This window comes from Haplochromis burtoni, unplaced genomic scaffold (assembly GCF_018398535.1).
Source record: "Haplochromis burtoni strain Fernald_Lab_line unplaced genomic scaffold, NCSU_Asbu1 Contig_85, whole genome shotgun sequence".
NCBI lineage: Eukaryota > Metazoa > Chordata > Actinopteri > Cichliformes > Cichlidae > Haplochromis > Haplochromis burtoni.
The window spans coordinates 1,297,295-1,308,401 of record NW_024582446.1 but is presented as its reverse complement, the minus strand read 5'-3'; the positions used below and the strand labels follow the sequence as shown (position 1 = coordinate 1,308,401).

The 11,107-nt window shown below is 40.1% G+C and overlaps 1 protein-coding gene across 11 annotated transcripts in view; it reads left to right on the top strand.

The window, feature by feature from the left end:
* tnika (TRAF2 and NCK interacting kinase a) overlaps window positions 1–11,107 on the top strand; it is a 55,000-nt gene that overhangs the window by 25,716 nt on the left and 18,177 nt on the right. For 8 of the 11 annotated variants that reach the window (XR_006054575.1, XM_014334763.2, XM_005926042.3 and 5 more), the window contains exons 3-14: window positions 758–814; window positions 1,796–1,921; window positions 3,244–3,354; window positions 4,286–4,376; window positions 4,784–4,914; window positions 5,000–5,054; window positions 5,528–5,606; window positions 5,734–5,909; window positions 7,532–7,598; window positions 7,696–7,894; window positions 9,507–9,623; window positions 10,792–10,878. Coding sequence is in view for 10 of the 11 variants with exons in the window: in XM_014334763.2 (XP_014190249.1) it covers window positions 758–814; window positions 1,796–1,921; window positions 3,244–3,354; window positions 4,286–4,376; window positions 4,784–4,914; window positions 5,000–5,054; window positions 5,528–5,606; window positions 5,734–5,909; window positions 7,532–7,598; window positions 7,696–7,894; window positions 9,507–9,623; window positions 10,792–10,878 (1,296 nt within the window). In the remaining variant the exon portion in view is untranslated. The remainder of the gene's footprint in view (window positions 1–757; window positions 815–1,795; window positions 1,922–3,243; window positions 3,355–4,285; window positions 4,377–4,783; window positions 4,915–4,999; window positions 5,055–5,527; window positions 5,607–5,733; window positions 5,910–7,531; window positions 7,599–7,695; window positions 7,895–9,506; window positions 9,624–10,791; window positions 10,879–11,107) is intronic. The other 3 variants (XM_005926043.3, XM_005926041.3, XM_014334764.2) reach the window with 1 other exon arrangement.

The following is an 11,107-nucleotide window of genomic DNA, read 5'->3' as shown; positions in this document are numbered from 1 at the left end:
GTGTGTGTGTGTGTGTGTGTGTGTGTGTGTGTGTGTGTGTGTGTGTTTGGGCTAGCGCTGCTAGGCATTTGGGCAGACAATAACATTCTAATCAGCTGAGTTAAGATAGGTGAAAGTAATAGCCATCAGTGGTTTTAGCATCTTTAGCCCTGTTAGCTTCATTAGTTAATCACAGCCACAGATGCTCTGTTGCAAACAAACCACTTGGGCCTTTCATTTGCCCCTCAGCTTCCAATCTCCTGTTTTCATGCCTCGTAGCTCCCCCAGGCCTCTGCCTAGCCTTGATATTCGGCAGCATTCAAGGTCTGCTGATTGGCAGTCTTTATTTCTCTCAGAAACAGATTCGTGTTGTTGACCATTATTTGCAATTCCCTTGGCCAGAGTGACAGCAAGGATGATTTCTGATATGTCTTTCCATTTCTGTCGTTTCAACTTCCCAGACTCCACTGTTAAAAGATAATAAATATGCTAGACCTGCAAATTATAACGAGCAAATTTCTTCCTATTATATGGAATTGTTTGTCACAGATTTCATCAAGATAACGCGCGGATTGTATCTTTTCAGAAATTACAGATTTTCCTTTTAAACAATGCTATTTCTTGTTTAATCTAAATGTTTTAAGTTCAGTGTGATGACTGAAAGCAAAGGAGGAAGCAAATGTGCTAATGTGCTGCGTTCTTGGAAAAAGTTGCATTAAATGAACATTCACATTTCTGCCTTTTTTCTTGTACTTACTTCCTTTGCTTCTTCCACCAGGGCTGCCATGTTAAGACGGGGCAGTTGGCAGCAATCAAGGTCATGGATGTCACAGGGGTAAGACACACATACATGCACTTTGGCATTTGCTCACACACCCACACGTACCCACACACAGAATATCATCTCAAGTGATTATACCAGTGTTGGGCATGTCATCTAATTATGAGCGATGAGTCAGTGCTAGTGTGTGTGTGTACGTGCACGTGTGTTTGTCTGATGTGGCAGAGAGGAAATGAGGACAGGCCTATTGCCATGGTAATATTAGCTGGAAGTATTAGGACAGCAGTGTGGTCTCAGGCGTGTCTGTAAAGCAGGAGGGAATCTCAGCTATATTTAGAGAGCCTCCCTGTCAGCACTTAGCTGCCAGCAAAACAATAAAGCACTGCAGGAATTAAGCAACAATGGAAATGATAAATGAATGAATCAGTCAATAAAAGCCTGAATGAATGATTAAGGGAAAAGGGTGCAAGGTATATGAAGGATGAACGAAAGAGTAAAAAGGGGAAAAGAACAGATGTTAAAAATAAAGCATGAAGACATGACTAAAACTATATGAATGGCTGCATATGTGTAAATCTGTGGCAATAAATGAATGACCGTGTTAATTACTAATGACAATTAAATGGAAGCAAAAACCAAATTGATAACTTAATGATCTGCTGTTGTAGAAAAAAATCCGCTTAGTGAAACAAATGTCTTTGTTTTTTCACCAGTGAGCACTAAAAGGAATTAATCAAGGCACAATTTTCTGACGTTGTAAATAATAAGCAAGTCAATAAGTGACACATTCTTATAAACAACTGGCTTTGTGGCAGTAGCTCCCTGAAATGAAAGTAATTAAAAGTTAATGCTGTTATTGTGGATAATTTAGGGCCCAGCTGTGTGCTTTGCAACAACACTTTTCAGACTTTTAATGGATTCAAAATGAAAATCCATCAGCAGCTTCACTCTCTGTCCATATCACATTGAGCTATTTGATGGGTCGCAAATGGAGACTGTGGTCTAATTGCTTTTAATTTTTCTGTGTGGTAAAAGGATGAGGAAGAGGAGATTAAGGCAGAAATTAACATGCTGAAGAAGTACAGTCACCATCGGAACATCGCTACCTACTACGGAGCTTTCATCAAGAAAAATCCCCCTGGCATAGATGACCAGCTATGGGTACGGCATTATTTGAGTGTGTTTTGTTTTTTCTGTGTGTTTGGATGGTCATTCATGTGTGCATCACAGGAGGAGAGGATGACAGGTCTGGAAAAAGTCGTGGTCCATTTCTTGCTTTTCTGCTATATGAATGCATGCATTCATGCGTGCAGTGAACGTGGGTTTGTGTGAATTGGAAATGCATATATGGTATATATACTTAATGTATCAGTGAAAGCTATAAGCTATAAGTAGCTAAATCAATGTGAGGCTGGCTGGCTGCTGCTGCGATAAATCATCTGTTAACGCCATCTAAGGGAGCTCTCTCATCTCTAATCCCTCAGCATTCATCACACAACAGTTGGAGCAGACACACACAAACATATGTAGATACACAAAGCAGCCAAATGTATTGCCTGCATAATTCTCCCTGACTCAACATCGGCCCGTTTTTCCTCGAGTATGTTAGTGATCATAACAGTATCTTAGTGGGCTTTCACATGTGTCATCCTCATGCATTCCTGAGTGTGTTCCTTTGTGTGTCTGAATACATGGGGACAGCCATGAAGAGAGGAGTTCTGTTGTCTGTTCAGTCCAGCATGATGATGATGACGATGAGGCTTGAAGCGCAGCCAGAACTGACCAACTGAACTTTTGCCTGCTACTCTCCACAGATGTAGAGAGGAGAGGAGAGAATAGACACATTGTGTTTGGGTCAAGAGATGGACTTGATTCATTCCTGTGATCTCATGACCCCATCGAGTCAGTTTATGCCTGTAGTTTCTGCAGTCTGTGTGGGGTGTGTGTTTGTAAGGAGTGACAGAGACAGAAAGTCTGCAACACTGTTGGCTGTTTGTGTCAGTGTGTGTGAGCTACACGTGTACTGCTCTATTACTAGAGCTGGTAAAGTGGGACATGGCTCTTTGATTGTATGCACATGTGTTAGTACTGGACTATAAATGTTATATGAACACATCAAAGAGAGTGTCGCCAAGGTTTTCTTACTTTCCAGCCAAAAATGTGATTCCTTAATCTCCACATGCACAGAATTACTTGGCTTTGCTACAGTTTCCTCCCAACAGGCTTGGAACTATTGATGCATATTTATTAATGACCTGACTGTATAATATTGGCTCTCTTGTACTTTGATAATAAGGAAAAAAGAAAAGTGTTATTGGTCAGTTAAGCAGAATACAGAAGAAAAGATTACATTCATAAGTAAACAATTGGTATTGGAGGTTGCTTTATGAGAGTTACTGGGTTAGAAAAGATAAAGACAAGGTCGCTTGCTTCCAGTCAGTAATTGACCTTGTATCTGCATATGTGTGCATGTGTGCATGTAGCTGGTCATGGAGTTCTGTGGAGCTGGCTCAGTGACAGACTTGATCAAGAACACCAAGGGCAACTCTCTGAAAGAGGAATGGACTGCTTACATCTGCAGAGAGATTCTCAGGGTAAGTTGGCAGCTTTCTCTTTCAGAGAAATGAAATATTTTTTTCTGGATTCTCTGATTTTGTTTGTTTTCTTTGTTCTCAAAGACTGATGCAAGAGCAAGTGAGCCTGCCGACAGTCATTGAAAACCGCATCAATCTGTCACTATAGTGGAAAATCAGAGAGTAATTTCAAAAGGGCTGATTCTTGAAAGGGCATAATCCAAACTGAAAAAACCCCACATTGTCTTAAACTCATAAAGTACGCACGGGGATAGTTATATGCGACAATTCTTGGTTCAAAACCTTTATACTTCTTTTAAATGACTGTGTGTTAAATTATCGATGCCCAGCCTGTTATTTGAGAGCAATCAGACGCTGATTGGTTTCTATGATGTCTCTGTTATGAACTGTTCTTCTTGGGAAATTGTACCCATTCTACCACATCTTGTCTCTGCTATCTGTTATGGTACGTTTTAGCTGCCGAGGGCTGATGTCTCCAACAGAAAACAGCAGTATCACTGCATCTTGTCAGTTAAGCACAGTGCTGCTCTGAACAATGATTTCCTTTTATTCACTTTTTTCTTTCTTTTTTTTTTTCCAACCCTCATTTCTCGCCTCATGTTGTGTTTTCTGTTTTCGCTCTTTCTGCTGCCTCTGCCCCGTCACATTTTTTTCTATTTCTCCTTCTTTCATCCCTCAGTGCTTTTAACATTTTTTTCCCCGCAGTTTCTACCAATTTCTCCATCTTACAGCTTGATTTCAAATTAATGCAACAATGCAACTTTTTAAAAGTACAGATCGCGTTTAGTTCCACAGCTCTAACCCAAGAGCTGATAGTCTTGCTCAAGGACACTTCCTTTTGGAAATGAGTGTTTTATGTAATAATTGTCATGATTTGGCTCATTGTTACAGAGCTTTCCTTCACTTTGTGTCTCTGTCTCATTGTCTGCAGGGTCTGACTCATCTCCATCAGCACAAGGTCATCCACAGAGACATCAAGGGACAGAACGTCCTGCTGACTGAGAATGCAGAGGTCAAGCTAGGTCAGTCTGTCATCTAACTCCACTTCACAAAACTGCTTCAGGATTGGGAGGGCAGTATGGAGTATAAAGTTTCAGATGGTTCAGATGAATATGTGTGTGTGTGTGTGTGTGTGTGTGTGTGTGTGTGTGTGTGTGTGTGTGTGTGTGTGTGTGTGTGTGTGTGTCTTTGTCTTTCCTGCTTCTTTTATGCTGGATGCCAAACTACAAAACCTTTTGTAGCTCTGCCACTGTCCATGATGCAAACTGCTGAAGACATGACTTGCTCTCTCTCTTATTAAAACCAAGATGGGATCTGTATGTGTGCATTTGTAAACTGGGCTATCTATTGTAGGGTGTGTTCTCTCTCATGGAATTTAGTAAAGCTCACTGGTTTTGTCTGTGTGTGTATTTGTGTCATGACTTTCTAGTGGACTTTGGGGTTTCAGCCCAGTTGGACAGAACAGTAGGAAGGAGAAACACATTTATTGGGACACCATATTGGATGGCGCCAGAGGTTATTGCCTGTGACGAGAACCCTGAGGCCACATATGACTTCAAGGTGATTTTTCAATCTCCTTTCCTCTAAAGATTCGTAAACCCACTAAGGATTTCGATGACTTGTGCTATTTGTGTTTCTTTTGCAGAGTGATTTATGGTCACTGGGAATCACAGCAATAGAGATGGCTGAAGGAGCACCACGTACGTACCCAAAGAATAACCTATGTCTCTGTTACACATCATTTCTTAGTGCTTCCACAGTAGATCACTGTAATCAGGAGTCAGATCATTATTCAGTCCAGGATACTCCAACCCATTTTAAGTCATAATTTTAACGAAGGCAAAGGAGTGGATATAAAATCATGTGTCACATTGTTGGGCCGCTGCCCAGAGTTTGGTCTGTTATGCGTTATTTTCCTCTTTGAGGTATTTGAACACAGTTGTCATCATTAAGGTGACAGGCCTTGTATCCACCCTTCAGTTAATTTTGGTTCAGTAAAAAATAACTTATTTTCAAGCTACAGTTTATAACTGATCACAATCTGCAGAAAGGACCTAATTTTGTTTTGATATAGTTGAGCGATTATTAGCATGCTGGCTCTGACTATATGCCATGATAATGTTTAATACAAATACCTAAAAGCATTCGCATCTCTCTTATTTTGAACCTTTAGCACTCTGTGACATGCATCCAATGAGAGCCCTCTTCCTCATTCCACGCAACCCTGCCCCCAGACTCAAGTCAAAGAAGTGGTGAGTGTGTATCACATAATTGCAGTTCGTGTTTGCAGATACTTCAGAGCAGCAGTGCCAGTAGCAGAGAAACAGCGAAAGGTTTTTTTTTTCATTTTTGCTGAGACGTGTGTGTACGTGTGTTCAGGTCAAAGAAGTTCCAGTCATTCATAGAGAGCTGTCTAGTAAAGAGCCACAGCCAGAGACCCAGCACAGAGCAGCTCCTCAAACACCCATTCATCAAGGACCTGCCCAATGAGAGGCAAATTCGCATCCAGCTGAAGGATCACATCGACCGCACCAAGAAGAAGAGAGGAGAGAGGGGTGAGCGACAAACTGTGTTGTAGATGTGTGCATGTTTGGATTCTGCATGCAGACAACAAAGTGAAAGTTATGCTTACACTAATTGGAGTGACATACTAGGATATTAAAATGTTTTCTCTGAATTATGCCCCACTGTGACTCATCCCTCCAAGCTGTAGTTTAAATTCATTTGGACACACCTGTGCTTTCTAGTATTTTCAAAGTGTAATTCTTGGCACATGCTCCAAATATATTTCGGCACAAGTAGTTAAGATCAATAAAGATTTGGTTATCTTGCTTTATTTTTAATTGAGCGTAGCATTACTTCAGGCGTAACTAAACGTCAGACTTAACCCGCCATCTTGGTTCCTTAGCTGATGACAACAGTCAGTGCCAGCACACATACGCTGATAGCTTAGTTGATACATCCTATCATCCTATTGGCAAATCTTTTAAATAACACACTATTTATCTTGTTTTAGCCTGGATACAGTCATGTTTGCCACTACAAGCTGCTTTTCAGCCTGGCCTGCCTCTGATTCTACATTTTAATAAATGCAGTGAACCACATGTTGGTTGAAACTGACAGCCCTGCTTAAGCGAGTCTCACTACTGGTTTCCATATATGTGGGAAGGGTGGGGTGGCTTCAAGTTATTAGTATCAAAAATAAACTACTAGAGATGGAAATAGCAATCTTTCTTTGACCAAAGTTGTTGTAAGTGAAATGTGAAGCAGCAGTATAGTGCGTTCACATGGACTTATTACATGTCTATTATGCCTAGTAAGTAAAAAGAAATCAGGCTCATTTGACTGCAGCACAATGAACACCGCCACTAATATAGACCAGTAACAGCAAGATTTAAGCATATTAAATCTTTCCAGCTGAAAAACAGCAAGCACACAGATTTAGTGTATGACTGAGATACTTTCTCAGAGATACGCAGTCACATTATGAATAATGTTTCACTTTAAGGATGAGCTGTTAAACACTTTCAGACAAATGCACAAATTCTCACTTATGCCGTTGATTTCATGGTTTTCAACAAGGCAGAAAATAAAAGTGACAGACTTCCATTAAACTCCATTATGACACAAAGACACACTGGCGAGTGTCGGAGTGATAGACTGGCACTCGCATAAAGTACTGCACCAGAAAGAACGACATTAACCGCTTCAGGAAACAACACACTGCAGAGCGGACGTCGGGATGATGTATCGAAATATCTTGCCATTGTAGAGGCTGTGACTTCTCCAGCTGTCACTTTGTCACATTCAGAGGACCAGTCCATGTGCATGCGTCTGAGGAAGAGCTGGGCCTTTTATATGACTGCTGTTTTTTAAGGCCCTTTTTGACTGAAGGAGCTCTGAGCTAATGTTCTCCACCCCACCGCACACAGTAAAATGACAATTTATACTCTTATTCAGTGGCTAAGAGAATGTGCCTTGAAGTGACAATGATCTGGGAATGGCAAAAACGTGAGCAATTTGTTACGAACAGAGGTAGTTAAAGTGAAAAATTCAGAACGTGAAGTGCCTTTGCTCTGTGCTGCTTATTACCTTACTAAGGTTTTATTGTTTTTACTCTTTGCTGCTTCTTTTTTATTCATTCTTACTTGCCTCACTCTATCTCCCTGCCCACCAGATGAAACAGAATATGAGTATAGTGGCAGTGAAGAGGAGGATGAAGACAGAGACAGTTGTGACCCGAGGTCAGTGTTTTTACAAATGCGCAGATATGAACATTAACATGTTCTGCCCAACTTCACCCAACATAGACTTGGTCTTTTTCACTGTCCACCTTTCCAGCTCCATCATCAACATCCCCGGGGAGTCAACCCTGAGGCGAGACTTCCTGCGCCTACAGCTCGCCAATAAGGAGCGTTCAGAGGCCCAACGGCGGCAACAGCTGGAGCAACAGCAGAATGAGGAGCACAAGCGCTTACTGTTGGCTGAGAGACAGAAACGCATCGAAGAGCAAAAGGAGCAGAGGAGGCGACTGGAAGAAGTAAGAGAGAATGAAGTGAAGGCAAAGCTTTGAAAGTATACTGTAGCTTTTCAAACAACAAAAGCTACAAAGATACACATGCATAAAAATTTTAAGCTACAAAATATAGTAGGTCAGAAACCAACAAAAAAAGAAGAAGAAGAAGAAGAAGAAAAACGATCCAAAATTCATTGGAAAGTCTAAGGAATGTCAGCTTTTAATTGTTCTTGTTTTGCAGCATCTGTTAATCAGACACTGTTAGTCAGTGTCCAGTTTAATTACAAACAGAATGCAAAAACTTGTTTGGATATTTGCATATAAATGGTAATAATCAATGCTTATCAATACCCATCACCATCACTGAAGTTTTCCAAAACAGGATTTCAAAGGGACTGAAAATGATTGAAGGCCAGTCTCTTCGTAATATTTAATGGCTTCTGTTTCAATGGACGCTTCTCTTGTTTCATGGCTCCTCCACTAGCTGGATGAAAGAACAATGATGTGTTAAGTCCAAGCCCAGCTGTCTGACAGCTATACTTACAAATTGTGAACAATTATCAACTTTTGTGGGAGTTACCCATCTGGGAACGACCTCTATCAACAGTGCTTTTGCTATGACATCTTTGTTTCATGTTGCGAAGGCCTCCACCCAGATATAACGTCTCAGCCATAATAAGACAATATTTCTTACCAACACTGGGAGCGAGCTTTATGAAATCAGTCGTGACAGGTTTAAATAGTGTGGCTCTGGGTGTGCCACTTGGAGCGGTTTTACTGAATGCATTGCTGGGGCATGCGTGCAAATATTGAAATTTTGAAGATATGCTACAAACTGAACGAGTACACAAAAATGGCAAAAATGCTATTCATTAAATCAAACGTGAATATAGAACTACTTGGAAGTGGTGCAAATAGAGTAGTTGGTTTAATTACAACCTTTGGGCCCCACCTCAGCTGAATTACATTTATCTACAGAAAATATGTAAGCATGTTACCATCAATAACCTAGTTTTCTTATTAGCAATACATCTGACAAATTCAGGTATTTTTTTCTAAATTAACAGTCACCACAAATTAACATCACTACTATGTAAATAACGTTTCTAATTGAACCATTTTCAATAATGTTTGTGTCCACTGTCAAATAGTTTATTATCTATAGGAAAGAATATTTGGTTCCACATATTTAAATTTGCAAAACACAATTTTGGTAGAGAAAGAATGACATTTATACACACACTTACACACAGACACAGTCAGAGCTTGTTCCCCAATGTCCCTTTCTTAGTTCCAGAGAGCAGGCTTACAGAAGGAAATCCTTAGCCCATAATCTGTGTGCTCTCTGTGGGTTTCCCCAAGGATTTGCCTTCCAATGCACCTCTAAGCACCATGACTAGACTTAACTTACATGAACCCACCACTTCAATGGTGTCTGTGTCTTTGTACGCGTGACCAAATACACACATTAGTTAGAATTTGAGCCCGCATATGTTTGTATACTCATTTCCTGTGTTATTATCCTAGAAGTTGTAACACGTACCCAAAAAAAGTGTGCCAAACAAACATGATTTCCTGATTTGTGTTCACTGTGATGATCCTTAATCTTTGTGCGTTCCTGCTTTCCTGACAACAGCAACAGCAGCGTGAGCGTGAGCTGAGGAAACAGCAAGAGAGGGAACAGAGAAGACGTTATGAGGAAATGGAGCAGCTCCGTAGAGAAGAGGAGAGGAGGCATGCAGAAAGAGAACAGGTCCATACTTGTACTGCAAAACATGTATTTGTCGTGCGACAATGTAATGCAACGGATATGTGAACCACGATGTTGGGAGTTAGCCTAGAATTCCTCAAACTAATTACACATTGGTATAATACAGTTGCATAATAGGAAAGGACATTTCTTTCTTTATTTGTACATTTGTAATGCTGTTTTAAATTAATCTTTATTTTTAATCTGGCTTCATTACTTGCTAATATAAAATTATATAATTATATATAGAAGCTCAATGTTTGAGTCATAAATCAAAATTAAAAGTGCTGAACTAAAAGCACTGTTACATTACACAGAGGTTGCTTAAAGCCTTGGTGGAAACTCATCCCCGGAGTTTCTTTCTCTAAATCCACAGCTTGTCCCTCAGTGTTTTGTTTTTCTTCAGTATTTGTTATGTCAAAATGAATATTTATTTTTTTCTAGCTTCATCAGCCGCATGCCATTGTTTTGATATAAAACCTCAAAAAGTAAAAGTATAGAACATAAAAGCACTAAAAGTTGTTACATTGGATAGAGGTGCCAAAAACCTTGGTGGAAACTCTAAATCCACGGCTTGTTTGTGTGGCAAAAATATAAATATTACATAACAAAATTGTAGAGCCCCTCCCATGAGATATTATTTTGCACCTTTTTTTTAGAATGCAAAGAAAGCTGTTGCGGCATTTTCAGCATAGAAATTTTTGCAGCGTTATAGGGATGGACAATTTTAGAGTTTTTTATAGATGCATGCAGTTTGATTGTTCTGTATCTTTCCTCTTACTTGTCTCTTTCTCTCTTTTAACATCTTTTTCTCTTGTCCTCTCTGTGAACCTGAACTGCAGTTCAGCCTTGTATTTTTTGTCTATCCTACTCAATGTTTATCGCTCTGCTGCTCTCCCGCCACGCTTCTCAAGTCTTTTGAAAAGATAACTTCAATCTCTTTTTTTTCTCATTTTCCCTTTGTAACACATTAAAATTGTTTGAGGATATAATATCTTTTATTATTATCTTTTCTCCTCATTGAAAAGAACCACAGGAGATTATATTCTCTATTCTATTCTGTTCCCCCCTTTCTGTCTTTAGCTTTCTTCTCTGCCTGTATATAAATGTTCAGATCTCCAGATTTTTCTCTCAATCTATTTCTATCTCCTTGTGCCGTCGTGCTGCTCAGGAGTATATCCGTAGACAGCTGGAAGAGGAACAGAGGCAGTTAGAGATTCTCCAGCAGCAGCTACTGCAGGAACAGGCATTACTGCTGGTAACCACAGCCCTCCCACGTGCTACAACTGCTCCCCAACTGTGCTGTGTGATCCCTGTCCCCACTGCATGCACCTGAATGGAATATATATTCTTTGGCCTATTAGCTACGGATTTGAGCAAAAACATTTTCCTCTGAAATTGATTCGGATCACTGAACGCATGTGCAGTATCATTTAGTTGGCTGGATCTCAAAGGATTTTACAGAAAAAAAGACTTCTGTTTTGACT